The 20712-nt window shown below is 38.0% G+C and overlaps 1 protein-coding gene across 4 annotated transcripts in view; it reads right to left on the reverse strand.

Moving 5' to 3' along the window:
• Positions 1 to 85: 85 nt before the first annotated feature.
• The window catches only part of itpr1a (inositol 1,4,5-trisphosphate receptor, type 1a), a 44328-nt gene continuing 23701 nt past the window's right edge, over positions 86 to 20712 (reverse strand). The window contains exons 27-61 of one of the 4 annotated variants that reach the window (XM_066663830.1): positions 20062 to 20232; positions 19841 to 19918; positions 19619 to 19756; positions 19356 to 19481; positions 18762 to 18962; positions 17557 to 17672; positions 16060 to 16195; positions 15799 to 15924; positions 15263 to 15391; positions 14991 to 15111; positions 13849 to 14033; positions 13468 to 13616; positions 12710 to 12821; positions 12295 to 12330; positions 10838 to 10885; positions 10304 to 10433; positions 10009 to 10181; positions 9533 to 9716; positions 9142 to 9395; positions 7919 to 8119; positions 7708 to 7818; positions 7436 to 7531; positions 7100 to 7225; positions 6913 to 7008; positions 6571 to 6763; positions 5837 to 5959; positions 5548 to 5723; positions 5208 to 5372; positions 4499 to 4688; positions 4069 to 4158; positions 3858 to 3970; positions 2799 to 2964; positions 2416 to 2576; positions 1051 to 1212; positions 86 to 939 (exon numbers count right to left, since the gene is read on the reverse strand). In XM_066663830.1, the coding sequence (XP_066519927.1) occupies positions 853 to 939; positions 1051 to 1212; positions 2416 to 2576; positions 2799 to 2964; positions 3858 to 3970; positions 4069 to 4158; positions 4499 to 4688; positions 5208 to 5372; positions 5548 to 5723; positions 5837 to 5959; positions 6571 to 6763; positions 6913 to 7008; positions 7100 to 7225; positions 7436 to 7531; positions 7708 to 7818; positions 7919 to 8119; positions 9142 to 9395; positions 9533 to 9716; positions 10009 to 10181; positions 10304 to 10433; positions 10838 to 10885; positions 12295 to 12330; positions 12710 to 12821; positions 13468 to 13616; positions 13849 to 14033; positions 14991 to 15111; positions 15263 to 15391; positions 15799 to 15924; positions 16060 to 16195; positions 17557 to 17672; positions 18762 to 18962; positions 19356 to 19481; positions 19619 to 19756; positions 19841 to 19918; positions 20062 to 20232 (4869 nt within the window). In that variant the 3' untranslated portion in view covers positions 86 to 852. The remainder of the gene's footprint in view (positions 940 to 1050; positions 1213 to 2415; positions 2577 to 2798; positions 2965 to 3857; positions 3971 to 4068; positions 4159 to 4498; positions 4689 to 5207; positions 5373 to 5547; positions 5724 to 5836; positions 5960 to 6570; positions 6764 to 6912; positions 7009 to 7099; positions 7226 to 7435; positions 7532 to 7707; positions 7819 to 7918; positions 8120 to 9141; positions 9396 to 9532; positions 9717 to 10008; positions 10182 to 10303; positions 10434 to 10837; positions 10886 to 12294; positions 12331 to 12709; positions 12822 to 13467; positions 13617 to 13848; positions 14034 to 14990; positions 15112 to 15262; positions 15392 to 15798; positions 15925 to 16059; positions 16196 to 17556; positions 17673 to 18761; positions 18963 to 19355; positions 19482 to 19618; positions 19757 to 19840; positions 19919 to 20061; positions 20233 to 20712) is intronic. The other 3 variants (XM_066663831.1, XM_066663832.1, XM_066663833.1) reach the window with 3 other exon arrangements.

A 20712-nucleotide genomic window follows, 5' to 3' on the forward strand; every position in this document is an offset into this window, starting at 1 on the left:
TTTCCTGGTGGTGTAATTACGAGCACCTATGAAGTCAAGTAATGTATGCTGATTTCAGGTTTTCATCTGAAAATTTAATGTTGAGGCAAACAGTAATCAAGTTAAATGGAAAAATTAGTGAAACAAATCTTTGGTTTCCTTGCAATAGTGCAAGAATGTGTACAGGAAACAAAAATACAAAAATTGACAGATTATGTGAATAAACATATAAACCCTTCAAAAGTATAAAGGCAAGTCTTAAAAGATCAAAGAATAATTAGTTGGTTTTTCACATACACAATTGTTGACAATTTGACACTCGTTGAAAACATCTCATAATACTATAATCAGTGCAAAGGCTCTTTGTGGGTGATTTCTAATGTCATCTGTAAATTCATGCTACACACAATATAATGGGGGCAGAGATCATTTAGTACCACAGTAGTCAACCCATTAGGGTTATGGCATCAGAAGCATTTGCTCCAATTCTGCATTGCGTCACTGCTGCCCTAAATGCACCAAATTGAGTACCAGTGTCACAAATACGTAACAGGTTCCAATGCAAAGCAAGATTAATTTGTACTTTTTTAAAAACATAAATATTAGCGTCTTGAAATGTGTCAAGCTTCAATGGCAGAAAATCCTTCATTAAAGACTTAGGGCACTTGGGTGATAGGGCACTTCTCTGTAAAGGCATCAGTGTTTGGAAGATGGTGTGTGCTCATTCATAAAAACGGAAAGTGCTTTACCTTCTCTAATGTGACAAGTGAAAACCACACCGTCTTTTAAGGCTGCTTCTGTCTTCAAAGTACAGTAGGTATATCCCCCCCAACCCACACACTCTTGAAAGTTCCTTCTTGTCTGTCAGACTCCTCAGGCAGGCTGTTGGGGGTTAATATTCAGGTGGGCAGGGTTTCCCAGCAGTCCAATTCTCTGCTTATGCTTCCTCTGCTCAGTCATCTACATAAGATAAATGCAATTGCTGTCTAAATAAACCATCTTACATACAGATGTATGCTCACATCTTTCAATACTCTACTGTACTGTAACATAAACGTATATAACACACACCTGCTCTTTGAGCTCAGTAAGTTGGTTGGTCAGGTTGGAGACAAGTCTCATGGTGGACTCAAGCTTCTCCTGCAGACATCGCAGCTCATTTTGTTCTCCCTCTCCATCACTGCTCACCAGAGACATGGCTCTCATACGTGGGAACCAGTCCAGATTGTGTTCCTGTGAAGAGTAATGAAACGACTGTGAAATAACAACCTATGCATGAATACCTGCTGTTATGAAGTAGCATAAGCATAGTGGACTACTCTAGTGTGTAATACTACAGTCCTGTGTGTGGTAGCTTCCGAGCTCAGGGTTTCCTAATGCTATGCTTGCTTCTGTAACATCATTGATAATGTAACTGTCTGTTTGCTTTAAGATTTATGGGTAATTTAGTTACAAGTGTAAATTTAATAATAAAACAAATCTGTAAGCCTTGTAGACCTTTGTTAATTAAAAACTAGCCAAAACATGGAAAGCATTTGTATTTGTGTGACAAGGGGTGCTGCAGCAAGTTGGGATTTTCATCTATCCTTGTGGCATGTGCAAGGCCGCAAGGAAAACACCCTGGAGTGGGCACCAGTCCTTTGCAGGGTGACACACAGTCACACATTCACACCTAGAAACACTTTTTGAGTCACCTATCCACCTACCAACATGTGTTTTTGGAAGGTGGGAGGAAACCCATGCGGACATGGGGAGAACACACCAAACTCCTCACAGACATTCACCCGGAGCAGAGCTTGAACCCACAAACTCCAGGTCCCTGGAGCTGTGTGACAGCGACACTACCTGCTTTGTCAGCGTGCCACCCAGTACAGATAACAGTAAAGTACAGTAACAAATTACATTAACTATGTTACTGTCCACCACGGGCTTCCTGTATATTGTGCTGGTACAAATGGATCAGACACAACAGCATAGCTGCAGTTTTTAAACACACAGTCTCACTGCTGGCGTAAGAATATTCCATCCACCCAACAGTGTCCTGTGGACAGCATCCCATAACCTTAACTGAAAGACTACAGGACGACCAACACAAACCATGCAGAAACAGATGACCTGCTGTCTCTGACTTTACATCTACAAGGTGGGCCAACGATGTCTAATAGGGTGGACAATGCATTGACAAAGTTTTTAAAATCTCCAGAAGCACTGATTTGTCTAATACCAGTGTAACACACACTAACACACTACAACGTCAGTGTCACTGCAGCACTGGGATGGATGACAGTAAATTTAAGCTAAACGTCCCTTAAGAGCATATAAATGTAACATTTCTTGTGGAGTATCAATAGATTCCAGCTTGCAAAAGCTCTGCTAGAATGGATACATGTCAAAACAGGCATATACATCTTACTCTACTTAAATACTGTAATCCACCTTGATCATCTGGGCCACATAGCTCTCAGGGCCAGTGTACTCGGTGGAGTCCTTCACTCGAACCAGAACGATGAAGTACAGGTAATGCCACAGGTTGTGCTCCTCTTTGATGTGCTCCTCAAAGGTTACTGTTTTATTATCAAACTTATCTCTCTCCAAACCTAAAGGAATATGCCATAAGTACTTGTAAATAAACATACTCATAAATATACATCATGTACTCCATAAATATATGCACACAGAAACTTTTATATCAGCATTGATAATATTCATCTTAGACATATATAACATCTAGACATAGCTATACACTTTGAGTTTAAGAAATACACTTTGATTTTAAGGCTCTACATATGTTTACAGTGGTTATGTGTATATATTCTCACCACATATAAAGCAGGTGGTTTTCAGCACCTCCTCCTTCCTCTGTTTCTCACTCCTTAAGTCTGCAAATGTGTCAATGATCACACCAAAGATCAGATTTAGAACAATGATGATGACCAGGAAGAAGAACAGCAGGTCATAGATAACTCTTGCAGCAAATAGAGGCTCCTGCACACAAAACACAAATATGACATTAACTTTTCGCAAAGACTTCCTTTTACTGTGTTTGTAGTGGAGATTAACCATCAGTCAACAAATCAGCATGAATGATTCATTCATACATTCATTATCTGTAACCGCTTGTTCAGTTCAGGGTCGCTGTGGGTCCAGAGCCTACCTGGAATCATTGGGCAAAACGCAGGAACACACCCTGGAGGGGGTGCCAGTCCTTCACAGGGCAACACACACTCACACTCTCACATCTATGGACACTTTTGAGTGGGAGGAACCCGGAGCACCTGGAGGAAACCCACAAGGACACGGGGAGAACACACCAAACTCTTCACAGACAGTCACCCGGAGCGGGAATCGAATCCACAACCTCCAGGTCCCTGGAGCTGTGTGACTGCGACACTACGGGTGTCCCACTCCGGGTGACTGTCTATGAGGAGTTTGGTGTGTTCTCCCAGTGTCCTCCCACGGTCCAAAAACACACATTGGTAGGTGGATTGGCGACTCAAAAGTGTCCATGAGTGTGTGTCGCCCTGTGAAGGATTGGCACCCCCTCCAGGGTGTGTTCCTGCCTTGTGCCCAGTGATTCTGGGTAAGCCCCAGACCCACCACAACCCTGAATTGGAGAAGCAGTTACAGATAATGAATGAATGAATGAATGAATGAATGAATATACAAGCTTATTCTCCCAGTAAATATTTCCATCATTTAAGTTAAGCATTTAAGAAAAATAAGTCCATCATATATATATATATATATATATATATATATATATATATATATATATATATATAGAGGGATGGTGAAATCCAGGTGAATATATAGTGAAATTCAGATATTGCACTTTTCATTGTGGTAAATGTTTGTGTTTTTGGAATAAGTGAACATACCTCTTTAGAAGGTTTGCGCAGCACATCCCCAACTCCTCCTCCACTCCTCAGACCATGACTCAGTACAGTAATCATACACATCCACAGTGAATCACATGCCCTTTCAACATCATCTGCACATAGCAAAGCACCAAACACACAAGGATCAGAATCTGCTGACTATAGTTTAGAATGGAGTACTTATTGGAATAATATTATTTTTATTACAGACCTTCATCTTCCCCAACAGTCAGGCAAGACCCATTCTCTACACTACACGTCCCCCCAGACAGAAAGCTACTAGCCAAATTCACACCCTCCTCTGTAACACACACACACACACACAAACACACAAACACACTATTTTAAGAGTGCAAGTTCCAGAATTAAGTACATAACACAAAATACTGAGGTTTTAAAGGAATAATTGCATAAAAGTACAAATTTTTAAGTAACTTTTAAGTAATTTTGCATTTTAGCAACTTCTGTCTGCACATGATTTTGTGTGTGTGATTACGCAAAGCTTGAGGATGAGATTGTTTTGTAAAGATCCAATTAATCTAACATTGTGTTGTGTTTATATTTCAAAACAAATTTGGTTTAACATTAAATTCTGTCTGTCTGTACACATGTACATATGGGTGCACTAGAGATTTCTGTACCCAGGGTGCTGTTAGGGATGCGATCCACCTCCAGGATGAAATCGTCTTTAAAGAATATATATCCCACAATGGAAAAGAGGTAGACCAGAATGAGCCCCAGCACAGCGGTCAGAACAATGGAGCGGCCGTTGCGAGTCACACTCTTAATCACATTGAGTAGAGTCTCCTCTCTGTTCACCAGGTCAAACAGCTGCTCGCAGCAAACACAACACAGAACGAAAGCCTTAAATACTACATAGACAATATGTGGGGTTAACAGAATGCATGTTCCAGTTAAACCTACACATTTCTGGAGAACAAAAATGCCATACTATGAGTGTTTGATTTTTTAAAGACAGAAGCAATGTTGAGAGTGACATTGTACAAACTAGCAACAGAAACAGCTCTGTAATTAGTGACAGATTTTAAAATTATTTTAAGGTGACTGACAACTTCTTAAAAATGAATTACTGAAAAATAGTAGATGTTTTTCTTGTACTTTTCATGTGCTGCAGGCATGTACGTGTGATATAGTAAATCATATGTAAAGCAATGAGGTTATATCATTGTTTCCAGGAAGTAAAGAGAGATGTAATTAGTAATATGTAATAAATTACTTTTTCAGTAAACAGCAACAGAAAATACAGCATTATCCACAAGCCGATATTTATATAGTTCTATGTATTTGTTACTATTAATAAGTAATGTTGACAATTTACTGAAACGTCACCAGTAAGCTGTAGAAGAAGACATGTCCACAGAGGCCGAGCGTACAGATGAGGAGATAGAGCAGGTGGAACAAGAACTCTCTGTCCATCACCATTGCTTTGTAACCACGTGTGAATGTCCCCCGGTTACCCACAAAACTCAGCAGAAAAACAATCTTATTACACACCTATATAAAACAAATACAGGGGAAAATACACTGAGATGCTAACTAACAGCTTCAGTGTTTCATCAGTATTATTAGAATTTAGTAGTATAAGTAGTGTAATTACTTTTCATTCTTAGCACAAAGAATAAATTATTTGACATATTTCATTTATATACATATATATATACACACTCACATTAAAAGTTCCCAGCAGAGAGAGCATGTGTTGTAGGCCTAATGAGAAGCCTAGTCGCAGAACAGAGGAGATGACCAAAACCCGAACTGCATTTGGACTGGGCAACAGCAGCACAAAACCAAAGGAGCCCAATACACATACCCAGAGCAGCAGAGAGAGAGATGGGTCCAGCTGACCTGAAATACAGGCACATAAACACAAACACAGAAAATAGAAAAAGTGATAAACTCCATAGCTCCATAACTCCACATGACTGTTTACATCTGCTGAGAATTTATTGGAGACTTACTGTCGCTCACACTGTCAAGAGGATAGAAGAATGCCACCAACACATTAATGAGTACAGCAAGGTTGAAGGACACATTACTCCAGAATGACATGTTCCTACTGCACCAGTACAGCACCGGTTGGGCTGAAATACAAAGACAGAGAGACAGACAGACACACACACACTAAATGTTTTCAAGTAATGCTTTTCATATGGGACTGTAAATTTCAAATTCACCATCACACCACTCACAACCATCCCTAGTTGAGATGAAACCATTCTTAGGCTATTTACAGATATCTTGGCAGCAGCATGGTTTACTGGAAAAAATCCAACCAAACCATACCAAATGAATACAATTTAAGGCCATAAAGTACTCTGAGACAAAAAAAAATATTTAAACTAACTCCACAATCCAGACTTATTTGGGTATTATTTAAAACAGGAAAAACATGAATAACAAACTGCTGATTATTTCTTTTCTTAGGAGTTCATAGTTTTATGAAGAACCATCTATTGTCAGGTATTTTAGCAGGTTGCCATTTCAATATTTAAAGGCACAAATATTTAACAGCACTTTCTCTTCTAAAAACGAATCTACTTTCAACACATTATTAGCATGGAACTGTTAGAATAAACAAAAGAATCTGAATTTCATTTATTTCATCCCAATTTTGATTGTATATTTATGTACTTCATGGTACATACACATACATTAGACTCATCACCAAGTCCCACCCACAGTAGAAACATACCCCGTAGTTTTTTTTGCCATCTCATCTCATTGTAGAGGTCATCTGCCCTCAGGAAAAAGTCGTTAATTTTGCTGCCCTGCTCGTCCCTCTCTGTGCTGTAGTACACTCGCAGCTTTGACTCATTCGTCAGGAAAGAACATATATGAGGTACAGGAAACACTATCTGCTCCATAGTGCGGTCCTGACGGACTATCTGCACATACACAAGCAAACAAACAAAACAGGATTGCACGATGTGGTCATATCACCGGTTAATCGTAGTAATAGTTTGTTTTATGTGTGATTGCAAAAGTGTGCAAGTCTGTGGGTATGAGTGCATACGCATGTAGATCAGTGTGTCACCTCTATCTGGGCAGTGTGTTCAGTGTAGTACTCCACCGCCTGGTCTTCTCCACTTGGTTTCAGCAGCAGCTGCAGTTCCTTGTTGTGCCGAGACAGCTTAAAGATCAAAGAATAAAATACTACACATAAGATATAAAGGTATATTAAGCCCTGAGCGAGTGTGCCTTTAAGCTCTGTGGGAATATACCTGATGTGCCAGAATGTAGATATTGTGGCCAACATTGCGAGGAGATGCAGCATGATCCTCTCCATTCTCCTCCTCCTCATCAAAGTCAGCTTCCCCCTGCTGGTAGGCCTTCTTTATCACCTCAACCTAGTGCGCAAAGACACACATACTTTACACACAACACATTTCTTTTGACACATATTACCTTAACTCAGTGGAACTTAAACCAGTCCTCAGGGACTCAGAGAAGATCCTTATTCACCTGTAGCACCATGTGTGATGTATCGAATTGAATCTTAGGTGCCGTACGGATACAGATATATCAAGGGTAATATACAAATTAAAAACATCTCTCACCAGTTCTTTGGGCCTCATGTTGTACAGAATCCTCTCTGCGTTCTCACTGTCATGACGACTCTCCATTATGGCCAATAGCAGCTTAGAGGCATTATTCTGAAATATGAGCATATAACATTTTATTCTACTGCAAACAGATGCATAACAAATGTACTGCATGATATCTGAATCTCGAGTTTGGAGATGTTACATTTACATACATACTGTCTAAAAAAGATACATACAAAGCCTAAAGAAAAAGCTTCATGTGAATTGAAACTATGGGAACATACCTTTAGCTCCAGCACCAAGTCCATCCTTTTTCTACCCAGGGGATTTATGTCATTCAGAATCAAAGCGATGATGATGTCTATGCCATTAGACTCATGAGTGGCAATACAATTCTACAGAAATACACACATCCATATGTTCAATAAACCATTAATGTTATATGGTTTGTCTAAGGCCTAAAAAGATTTAGAGAAACATTGTGTTTATATGTACCTGGTTGTCATGGCAAGGTCCTTGGCAGTACTCGGTGAGGCTCTCTATGGTCTGGTTGATGAGAGCCACGTTTTGTTGGTTAATGTAAAGACCCAGTAAGCCCAGGCCTCCTGTAGTGCTACCGCAAATACAGTCCAAAAACTGCAGCGTCTCACACACCAGGTTATAGTTGTTTTTATTGTTCTGACAGCGCAGAAAATTCTGTAAGGGAAGGAATAACACGAGTATGGTATTAAAAATGAAATGACGTATTAATTATTGTCTTATATCTATTTTTATAATGTATTTTGATATTCTTTGTATCTAACTGCAAGATCACAGCATATCCTGTCAGTAGTAACATCTACATACACAACAGTGCAGATACACTGTTGCTAATCTAAGAAACCATACAGAACAAAGGTATTCATGAGTTATATTAAATATTTAAGTCCAATAATATTTTGTTTACATGTACTCCAGCATAGTGTGAAATCCAGTTCTCCTTTTTTTGATAAGTTTATACATGAGGTGCCCACCATTTTTAAATTAATTCCTCTATTTCCTTCTAATTAAATAGCTGATATGATTTTCTCACAAAATATTTAACCTAAAAGTCATCTCTATCTCTCCCCAAAAGCCTATTCACCATTTGTCACTCATGTTGGCTGTTATGAACTGAGGTATATAGCAGAAACGGCTCAGAAAAAAGAGGCCTCTACATGTCCTGATATTTCTTGCAATATCCAGGAAATACTAGCCTGGAATAAACAGTTTATTAGGCCCACTCTAAATAAGTCATAAAAAGTATTAATCACAAAATCACATTATTCTAAATGTTATCTGTTATAGAGTGTAATTCAAACATATTTGAACAAACCACGGATGTCATGGCCTTAAGTTTAGAGAAGCGAGCTTGAAGTCAGAGGGTCACTGGTTCAATTCCCAGGACTGGCTGGAAAAAAATTATCCAAAGCTGAATTTCCCTGGAGCAAGGCACCTAACCCACAAACTGCTCCCTGGACGCCAAGGTGGTTGGCAGCCCACTGCTCCGGTTGTGTGTGTGTGTTCACTGCCCCTAATGTGTGTGAAGAATAGCTCACTACTGTGTGTTTGTGTGTTCATTACCACAGATGGGTTAAATGCAGAGAAACAATTTACCTAACAGGTTTACTAAAGGTGATTCTTCAAAACATAAGTAAAGCAACACACACACACACACACACACACACACAAACAAATACCTGCAGGTCTCTGTTGTGGTTTTCACACAGCAGCTGTAGGAAGCGCAATATTGGCTGCATGATGAGAATAACAGGGCTCATCTCCCCTTGATCTGTCCCTTTATCTCCACCTCCCCTGTCTCCATCAGTATGACCATATGCCTCTTCAGGGTCAGCATCACGCCGATACGAACCAAAGGCCTTCTTTGTCACAGCAGATGCCTCCAACAGCTGTTCACGTGCATCATCCGTCACCATCACCACAGAGTCTTTTTCTAGATAAAGAAAGGTAATAAGCTTCACTGTCCTCAAGGTTTGGGTCACAAGGTCTGATGTGCTCAGGTTAAACTTAAAAATTAGCAATTAGCAACCACAAAATTCATAGCTACAGTTTATGATGATTATAGCTGACCTCTCCTGCGTTGAGGTGTATCACGATCTGAACTGTGGTCATCACGACGCTTGTTGCTGAGGTCACTGGTGTTAACAGTAACAGTAGCTTTGATTTCCAGCTGGGCAGCTTTCATTCGGTCATAAAAAACTCGGAAGAACTTCTCTGACTTTTTATCCTCTGTCAAACGCTTAAAAAAGGAGAGCTGCAGTGTAACAGACAAAAAGATCATCACCAACATCAATAATTACATTTTATTCAGTTGATTACTTTATCAACAATTTTAAGTCTGGACTTCCACAAAATTTTCATTTAATTCAATGTTTATAAAAAATTAAAAACAAAAATCTTTCTCTGATGAAAAATATTTTCTTTTCCCTTGATAACAATTTTAATGCTCTATGTGTGTGAAACGATACCTTTAAATTGACACGAACAATAACTGTAACTTGTAAGTGAAGGTTTAATACATTTTAACTCCAGGAGAGTGTTCTGACCTGTATGGTTGTGTTTCCACCTTCCAGGAGGGCAATGGCTAACAAGATGCTCTCATGAAAGACACGGTCACTATTTGTGTTCATGATGAGATCGATGACCAGATCAGATGCTCCCTCACGATCCAAATGACACTGCACTTCTGTCAGAGACATTTCTGATCGACTCAGGGTGCCTAATTTCACAAATACAAACACATTCAATAATTTTTGATGGAACTGGCACATTTTAGACTGTCAAATGATGTTTTGATGTTTCTGTACGGACTCAATAACTCTTTTTCCTCCATACCCTCACCTGACTGGTTCTTGTTTGGACCTACAGGTGTAAGAGCAGAGTTACCGAAGGCTGTCAGACTGTCTCTCCTCCCACCAGTCCTGAAGTTACCATAGTAACGGTTCACCAGCAACTGCCTCAGAGCCTCCCCCTGTGATGATGCATTCATCAAATATGACAATATGTCGATCTTATTTTTTTCTTAAATGCTTCAATCTCAAACAAATACTGCTCACAAGGAAATTTGCTTTACTGCTAGTTTTCATGTTTAAAATTGTGTCACATTTAAAACAATTTTTCTATTGTGTTACACGCTTTTTCTTTGGCTTCATATTAATGAATTTCAGAGTATAAATTACATGGTGATATTCAATAAAACATTTCGGTCTAACTCTGTTTCTGTAGCTTTAATCCTTTCTCGATATTGCTATTATCTCTCACATGTAAATGAAGTGTCTCATAACAGATCACGTGGTTGAGCACATGGTGCATTTGTGTGTGTGTGGTTAGTGCAGATTTGAGTGATTCCAGAGGTCAGGGGTCAGGGTGACCTACCCTCCTCTGATCCTCCTGCTGTTTTGGTGGCAGACTCACATCCACCTGCTGAGTGAGCAAGCAGAGCAGACAACAAAACACTAACACAGAGTTAGCAATTAACACCATGCATTAGCACACAACATAAAAACACACAGCACCATGCAACACACTGTCATCATTACAAGCTGAGGGACAGTTTTTTATATGACTTACCATATCAATTATAGGCTGCGGTGTGCCGTTAATTCATAATCAAATTATTTACAATTGACTACATTTATTAGAAAAATTAGTGAGAAGCACAAGGTAACATGAGCATGCTAAAAGTCACAGACTGCAGAATGTTTTTATTAACGCAGTTGTTACTTTAACAATAGCATTGATTACCATTTCTTCAAACTCAGAAAGCATTAAGTATATTTAAGCAATAATAGTAATAATAGTAATAACAATATATGCAATCCTTCTGAAATCTAATTTACAAATAGATAAATTATCCAGATTTGATTTGACATTAAATACTAGAACATTTCTTTGATGATTTAATGCCATCCAGCTCTTGAACAGTAATTAGGACAGTTATTGATGTTGGTTGATTAGTTTTGGATCATATAACCTGATCAAACCCATCCCAAAGGTACTGGAAAGAGCACCATCACACTAATGCAGTTACACTGTTCCACAGTCCTTTGAAGAGGGGCTTTTTCCTCTTGACTTGACGGTGAACCTAAGCACATTTGCAACTGCTCCAATGCATTCCATGTCATTTCTTGCATTTCTATTAAGATTATATTGACAAGCTGTGTGTACTATGTCTGTGTCTACAGAAGGTGCACCTTAGCTAAATTCACAAATTATAAGGGGCGTCTACAGATGTTTGCTCATATAGTGTAACTACTGCAGAAAAAGCTACATGAACATACTACAACATAAAAAAGAATCCAAAGTCAATTAAACATAAATGATAAGGTAGCGAGATGCCCAGCTCCCTTGATTATCTCAAACAGAACAAGTACAGATATTTTAGCTTAGTTAAGGTTTTCTGTCATAAATATCAAGAATGATAGCTCAGAAAACAATAAGGTTTAAGCTTTAAAAATGCAAGAAGCTGGGGGGAATTTTTATTAGTTTTCCAATTAGAGTTCCAATGGCTGCAAGTTAAAAAAAATAATCAGTGCAGCTGCTTGCCTTATAAATTTAAGCTTAGCAAATTTTTCATTTTTATAATGTACTCCTGACTGCAACATTGCGTTAGACATTTACAGTGAAATAAAAGCAAAACTGCAAAAGAGAAAAAGAAATATCTTGACTAACCCAAACTATTCCTAAACACCATCATGTCCTAACATTTACACATGGCTGCAGAAAGCCAGGAGCACACTACACATAAAGCTCTACACAGAAGGAAGAGAATGAGGAAAGAACATAAATGATCAGGGAGAGAAGACAGAAAGAATGAGAAAACAAACAATAACCTCAGTTACATCCATCTCATCATCAAATGCCATGAGCTGAAAAAGAGGATTGAAGGTCGTGTTAGAAAATGTGTACGCATGTCAAATGAAGCCAGTGATTATTGCGGACACAAGGTTAAACACAAAGCTAAAATAATATTAAATAAACATGCAAATAGCTTATCCATTAAACATGCTTAATAAAGTGCTTTGAAGAAACATTTAACAGATGTTAAAAGCACGAGTATACATGCACAGAGTGTAAGAAAAGATTTTACAAGCTAAAGATAATAACTCAGTATTTCCAAAAGCAGGGCTAAGACTCCAATCTGCCTGTTTGTCCTAGCTTTATGTGTATGCTCTTGTAGGCACACACTGTCTTTTACATATGATCCATGTAAGTATTAAGTATCTTTCTCCTCTCCTCTCCTTTTACCTTCTCTCCATATCCTCTATCTTTGGTCATCATTTCTCGGAGGGTCTGTAAAACTTTAATGCACAAACGCTCCTCGTTCTCCTCCAGAAGCTGCTTTGTGTGCTTAATCAGCCTGCAGAGAGACAAAATGAAGACATTTCAGAACCACAGCTGTATCCTCTTGAAGATGCAGAGAAAATGAGAGGCCTTTAAACAAATAAAAATTCTCTTCATTACTATGATAAAATGAAGACAATTTAAAACGTGTAAAAACGTGTCAGAACCCAACATGGAAAAAAATGTTTTAATTCATTCATTCATTTTCTAAAACAAGTTTTTCAAGTCCAGAGCTCACTTAGAATCATTGGGCCCCACACAGGAACACATCCTGGACAGGGCACCACTCTGATACAATATATGTTATTACAAATTATGTCACCAGCACAAGAATCAGAATATTTATGAATTTCCAAATATTGGTATAACTTTTTTTGCTTTACTAAGTGCAATAAATGCACTGTAAAATCTCTGATTAATCACAATTAGGAAGCTTGACTCAGCATGAATTGTAAAGATAAAAAAAATGTTCTTTTTGTTAGTGTCAAGAATTTGCTTAAATTTGATTAGTGATACATATAAATGAGGTGAAATTTTAAATGTTCGTTTTCCAGTTTTATTTGAGGAAAAAAAAGTGTACATGGGTTGTAATGCTAAGATATGAGTGAGAAAGTGGTGCCCAAGACAAGTAGGACTGTGTTGGACAGACTGTGGGCTCGTACTTGCAGATGAATCCTCCACTCTCACACTTGCGATGAGCTTCAGTATGCTCAGGGAAGAGCAGCTCTGGACGATGAAGAACATCTACCAACACAGACAACTCAGCCTGCACCAAAGGCCTCAACCTCTCTTCTAATGCAGAAACAATGTCCTACACACACACACACACACACAAAGTAAGGCACTGAGGTAGAAGAAAATAAATACACTGTTAACAACACAAACCCTGGATTTCTTGAATCCCTCCTCACAAAATAAATCTCTTTTTAGAGTAAGAGTACTCTCTTTCATATCTGAAACATTTAAACCAGCCTATATAATCATCAATGTTTGTGACTTAATTACAACTATTCAGTCATAAAAGCATTTGGTCAGTGTCTCACCTGCAGTCTCTCTATGATGTTGCGGTAATCACGGGATGCAGTGAGGACAGAATCTCTTCGTGCAGCATTGCGTGCAGACAGCCTCCAGCTCAGAGCTGTTTTTTGCACTATGTTGTTGGACTTGATGAACAAATTATTCACCTGACAATCCAGATCCACAGGGATGGCTATGGCTCGGCCCTTAGCTGTACAGCACATACAAGCAAGACACAGATATAAAATAACATTTCAATCTATAATAAAAGCTTTAAAGTCAAAAATCGGCGGCACCGTGGTGCAGCAGGTAGTGTCACAGTCAGACAGCTCCAGGGACCTGGAGGTTGCGGGTTTAATTTCCGCTCCGGGTGAATGTCTGTGAGGATTTTGTTGTGTTCTCCCCATTTCCTCCGGGTGCTCCGGTTTCCTCCCACAGTCCAAAAACACATGTTGGTAGGTGGATTGGCGAATCAAAAGTGTTCGTAGGTGTGAGTGTGTGAGTGAATGTGTGAGTGTGTACGTGTTGCCCTGTGAAGGACTAGCGCCCCCTCCAGGGTGTATTTCCTTGCGCCCAATGACTCCAGGTAGGCTCTGGACCCACCGCGACCCTGAACTGGATAAGCGGTTACAGATAATGAATGAATGAATGAATGAAAGTACCTAAAATCTAGTAGTTGGCAGAAATCAATGTGTTGCTATCTAAGAAACAGAATAATCACATATTCATTCATTCATTGTCTGTTACCACTTATTCAATTCAGGGGGTTGCAGTGGGTCCGGAGCCTACCTAGAATCACTGGACTCAGGGTGGGAACACACACTGGAGGTGACACCAGTCCTTCTCAGTGCGACACTCACACATTCACTCACACTATGGATATTTTGAGTAGCCAATCCACCATCCATTTGTCCAATGTTTAGACAAAAGATGTCAAATCATTTGTGCAACGGGCTAGTGTAGTTATTAAACAACAGGAATTTGGAGGGCTCTTATTTTTATGGGATTAAATACCTGCAAATATTCCATTCCTTGCCAAGTGCTTCATACTAAAGTTTAAATGCTACAAATTTCAAAAGGTTTCTATTATTATTTAATCAATAACAATAGAGTAGTTTTATCTTTAAGCGGAATAAACAGATACTGTTTCTGTACGATGAGCTCTTACCAACTTCACTCATCACTTTTATGCAGGCCTCCACGCTGCCCTTCTGACCAGGGAGCAACCAGTTACAGTGATATACACGAAACACTCCCTGCAGAAGCTGCACAAACACTGGCTGACGCGTCTGATAGAGAGAGAGAGAGAGAGAGAGAGAGAGAGAGAGAGAGAGAGAGAGATTTTATGATACCAAAAGTATCACAAGCACATCTAGGAATATATATATAGAAATATATATATATAAAATGATAAAATGAGGTTTCAATGCTTGTGGTCACCTGCAAGCTGGTGCTCTGGTCAGAGAAAGGTGAGCTGAAGAATGTGGTGACAATGCTCATGATGGTTTCAGTGACATATCGCTCCAAAACAGTGTCTGCATGTTTACGATCACTTGTGTTATTACACACCTGCAAACAGAAAAGCAGATATCACACAGGCGACAGACACAATGGACTTACTTTTTAATTACACATGACTTATATGTATATAACTAATGCTTCTAAAATATCTTAAAGGAGTTTACACAAAATGTGCAATTTGATGTCTATTGCAATGAACATGTTTAGGAAACATACTCACATTCTAACCATGTTCACGAGAACTGACTACTCAAATTTGTCAAGTTTCTTTGGCTATTTAGCTAAAATACTTTATCTAAAATACTTTTATTGAGGATTAGCCTGATGCAGCATATGTTTTAAGATTCCTTAGAGAGAATACACTTTCTGAGAGCACCTGAATTGGAAAAATAAAATAATATTTATTAAATCAAACTAATATAATATATAAATTAAATTATATCAGAGCACCTTACCCTGCAAATGTCCACCAGAAAGTCATCAAACAGTTTCCACATATGATTGCTCGTGTAAATCTCCTTCATCTCCACCTCTGTATCGACATAGCAGTGATTCAGGAAATTCACATATGCCATTTTCACCTGAGAAAGACAGAACTTATCATTCAAGCGTCCCTTTTAGATTAAACATGCATTTGCACGCACATACACATTTTACTGCATTCCTACTGCTACTGTTTTACAATAAGAACCTTTCATCTTTTCACAATCACAAACCTCAGGAATGCAGTCCTCATGTGTGACTACTCGCACAATGTCATCAAGCGGGAGAAGAGAGTTGCACTTTATCTCAGTGTAGACATTCTTACCCTCTGTACACAGAGCCAACAACTCTACCAGGTGGATATGATACCTGGAGTCCAGGAAAACACAGGAGGTATAACACATAATACATGCAAGTGCAGTATGTAAGACAAATAAATACAAACCTAAATTCTAAAAATGTTGGGACACAGTGAAAATTGTAAATAAATACAAAATGCAATTATGCAAATAAATTAAACCTGTATTTAATGGAAAACAGTACAAGGGAACATTTCAAATGTTTTACCAAAAAAGATAATAGGTTTTTGAAAAATATTTGCCCATTTTGAATTTGATGCCAGCATCCAAAAAAGCTGGTACAGAGCAGGTTTACCACTGTGTTGCATCACCTCTCCTTTTATTTTCTTCTAACAACGTTCTGTAAACCTTTAGGAACTGAGGAGACCAATTGCTGTAGTTCAGAAAGTGAAAGTTTTTTGTTCCAAAATTCACAAATACTTTTTCTATCAGTGACAGGTCTGGGCTTGTTTCAATTGAATAAACAAAGCCTTCTCCAAAAAAGATGTTGTCTGGATGGCAGCATGTTGCTCTGAAATCTGTTTCTATCTTTCAGCATTAAGAGTGCCTTCACCAATATGCAAGTCACCCATGCCATGTGGCTGTGCACTTATAACAAGCCAGATGGTCCCTCTCCTCTTTAGCCTGGAGGATGGACCATCCATAATTTCTAAAAAGAATTCTGATTTGTCGGACCACAGGAAAGTTTTACTTTGTCCATCTTAAATGAGAGAAGGTAAAGTGAATGCAGTGGTGTTTCTGCATCCTGTTTATAAATGGTTTTCTCTTTGCATTTACGCTTTTGTGGATGCAGTGATGAACTGTGTTCACAGAGAGTGGTTTTGGGAAGTTTTTCAAAGCCCATGCAATGATTTTCAATACAGTGCCTGTTGTTAACTGCCTTTGGGTTCTGTGCCTTGCCCCTTGAATATAGACATTTTTCCAAATTCTCGAAATCATTTATTGATATTACATACTGCATGTTCTTTGCTATTTAAATTTTGAATGATTCTTGAATTGTTTCACTTTTTGCCCATGCAGTCTTTCCCCGTCTTTATTTCTGAGAGTCTCAATCTGCACTGATTTATATGCTAATAAACACAGTCAAGTTAGCATTGGTCTTGTACTCTGTTTGTTGCATTTATCTTTAAGCAGCACAAAAAAAGCCACCAAACTGAGATATCATATGTTGATATTTATGTACCTGTGTAAAATCAGTGATGATTAAATTATTCATGATGACTTGAGTGTGCCATTAAGCAGCTCAGAAATTGCACGCAAATTTTTGTCCTTTAATTATATAAATCAAATCAAACAATAAACCTTCACCAATAACACATGCTGATGAAAGCCACACCTGTCTCAGATATACATAAACTCATCTTTACACACCTGAGAGCACTGTTCTCATCTATGCGCTCCCTCTCAAGACGCATCATCTGTACCAGGGTCTGAAATGATGCACGGTCATTGTAGAACACAAGTACATCCTCTCCTGCAGTCACCAACTACACACACACAAACACCACAGTTCAATGGGGTAAGGACACAACATTCAGGTGTCATTCTTTTTCATTCATTGTCTGTAACTGCTTTATGTGTCATAAAAAAAAAAATCCACTGTACATTTTAGTATCTTGTATTTTGGTGTAACAAAAATAGATGTAACAAGAGTCCCACTGTATCTTCTCTGTGCCTTCCCAAAGCAGACATTAAAAAGTTCAGCAGTTTAAGTGCTGGAGATATGCTTCGTAATGGAGTGAAAGTATATACTAATCTCAATAATCTCTCTGCACAATGTTATGTTTACAATGTTATATTTCTATGCATTCACATGTTTTAAACAGTCAGGCTTGCATTGTCCATTCACCTAGATCAATATTTAATTATTAAATGTTTACTTGTATATTGCTTTACTTGACTTTTTAATACCTGTTGCAACTGGTCCCTTCACTCTTAAAAATCAAGGTGCTACTAAGCGTTCTTTGAGCTGTATACAAGAGCTAGAAAAAACAGTTTTGGTTCCATAAAGAAGCATGTTTGTCTAAGAGAGTTGTGACTGTGAAGAACCTTTTAAAGGTTCACTCACTCAGTCTTAAGGTTCTTTACCTATTTAAAGGTATTATCAAAAATAATTGTTAATGGAACCAAAAGTGGTTCTATGGCATCGCACAAAGAATCTTCTTTAAATAAATTTTTCATATGCAATTAGTTTAAAAAATAAAGTTTGCCTCTTCATTAGCAGCATCAATGTGTTTGCTTATATAAACACAGGAACACTGCTGTAATATTTAAAATGTATTTAGCCAAAACCCTAATTCTTGTTACATCCCTCACTTTCATTCTGACAGATCATCTAACCTCGTAATGGTGGGTGGCACCAAGCATCCAGAATGCAAAGTAGTAAATCTGACTTGTAAAACAGACTGGTGTGTAAAAGGTACACATTTCCTCTTGTGTTAATATTTTTCTTGATTGACAGATTGCAATAGCAGTATCTGCTTTATACAGACACATGAAAAAATATCCATAATAAATTACAGCATTCCAAAAATGTTTCTTTTGTTCCAGGATTCTGCATAAACACACACACCAACCTCTGCCATAACGATGTCCTGGCATTTCTTGATGAACTTGTTCTCAGCTTTAACGATGGTCTGCAGAAATTTGAGGTAGTGAACACTGCGGCCATGTGTTTCGATACAGTGAACAAAGTGCTGCACTACCCTCTCATTAATCTCACTGCACAACTGGAAATTATTCATGAAGATATGCTGCATAGTCACTGCTTCCAAAATCTAATAGGCATAAGAGAACAAACAGAGAACAAAATGAAAATACATAATTTATATTGTTTTATAAATGTATATTGATATAAAATATAAAATCATGATAAATATATGTAAATAAAATATCTCTGTATGCAATGCTTATATTGTGAATATCATTTTTTTTTATAGCAATGGTTGGTGTTTTGGGGGAAAACTTCCATAGCTCGCAAAGCAATATTAATGAGAATCATTCTCTTGTTTTATTCACACATATGGGAACTGACTGACATTCAAGGTTCAGTTTTGAAATCAGGAAAGAAAAAAGTGATACAATGCCATTTCTATTGATGAATCTGCAACTGTTTGAATATTATTCATCAACATTAAATGATGTCTATAATTATTGATGTAAAAGCTTACTCCAGGATTCAGGAACAAGTTGATGTGTTTATGAAGCAGTGCTTGGTTCTGCTGGTTTCCAGCACAGAAATTCTGGAGGAACTGATGAGCCAGCGTCATAATCTCCTGCATCCATACATCCTCACCCTTACAGACAAATACACATATAGTGCTAAACAATGTTACAACCATACAAAACCATACAAAATATTGTAAAATACCTCCAAACAACAACATACATTCCCCAAACACATAAACACGCACACACACACACACACACACACTTTTTCATAGGGGATTTGCAGCAGTTCCAAAACCACAGAGTGGGCTCCCATGTTCCTGAGGAGACGCTGCTGCTGCTTCTTGTTTTTTCTGCCAGAAAGACACTCCATCACACACAACTTGCTCAGTCTCAGGAGAATCTGCAAACATACAAAAACATCTCTAAATAGGCTTTCATTAAGTTTAAGAACATGACATGTGATAAGGAAAACTAACAGCCTAACCTCCTTCACGAGTCTGTAGTTGGAGCTGCTTGTGCTCTCCACTTTTGGTTTGTCCAATCCATCAGAGGTTAAATCACCCTGTTAAAGAGAATGTGAATAGGAACATACTGTGTTAGCTTCAAGAAAATTCCACAAAAAAACACAAATTAACCTGACTCAATTCATGTGTAAATATTCTGCTAACAGTTTAATAGATCAATTGTAGTGCACTACATATTGACCTTGTGGTGTGTTTGTGTGACGATGCCCTCTCCTGCGTGGAGTCCTGAGTCTGACCCCTGCCTCTTGTACACCCACAGCTCAGACTTTTCCACAATTGACCTCAGCTGGTCCAGGTCTGCCTTAATCTGCTTGTAGTTTTCAACATCCTGACTGGTCACCAGGAGCTGAACCTGCAAATCACAAAACGTATATGAGAGAAAACCCTACAATACAAACAATAAAATGTACTACTACTCTAATAAATATCTTACAAATACATATAAAATGGTGGATGACATTTTATTTCTATAACTGTTTATAGGATTTTAAATTAGACATACTGTATTTAAGTTCATATTAAAATTAATATTTCAGAAATTTAAGATATACCCAATTCATTCATTACAATCACAATGTCTATAAAAGTTTAATCAAAGGAATGTCTAAAATTAACACCTTAAAGTATATTAAACAGATTAATATATGGCTTTATTAACCTACAAATAATCTTTTTATTGAGTACAAGTGATTTAAGTAATTACTGAATAATATTTAAGATCAAAAAGTAAATAATAAACTTTAAGGTTTAAGTTTAAAGAACTAAATAATTCCAATGAGTGCCAGAATTAAATAGTTATTCTTTCACGTGACAAATTTTCACTTGATATATT

The sequence above is a fragment of the Hoplias malabaricus genome, chromosome 3, assembly GCF_029633855.1.
Source record: "Hoplias malabaricus isolate fHopMal1 chromosome 3, fHopMal1.hap1, whole genome shotgun sequence".
Classification (NCBI taxonomy): Eukaryota; Metazoa; Chordata; class Actinopteri; order Characiformes; family Erythrinidae; genus Hoplias; species Hoplias malabaricus.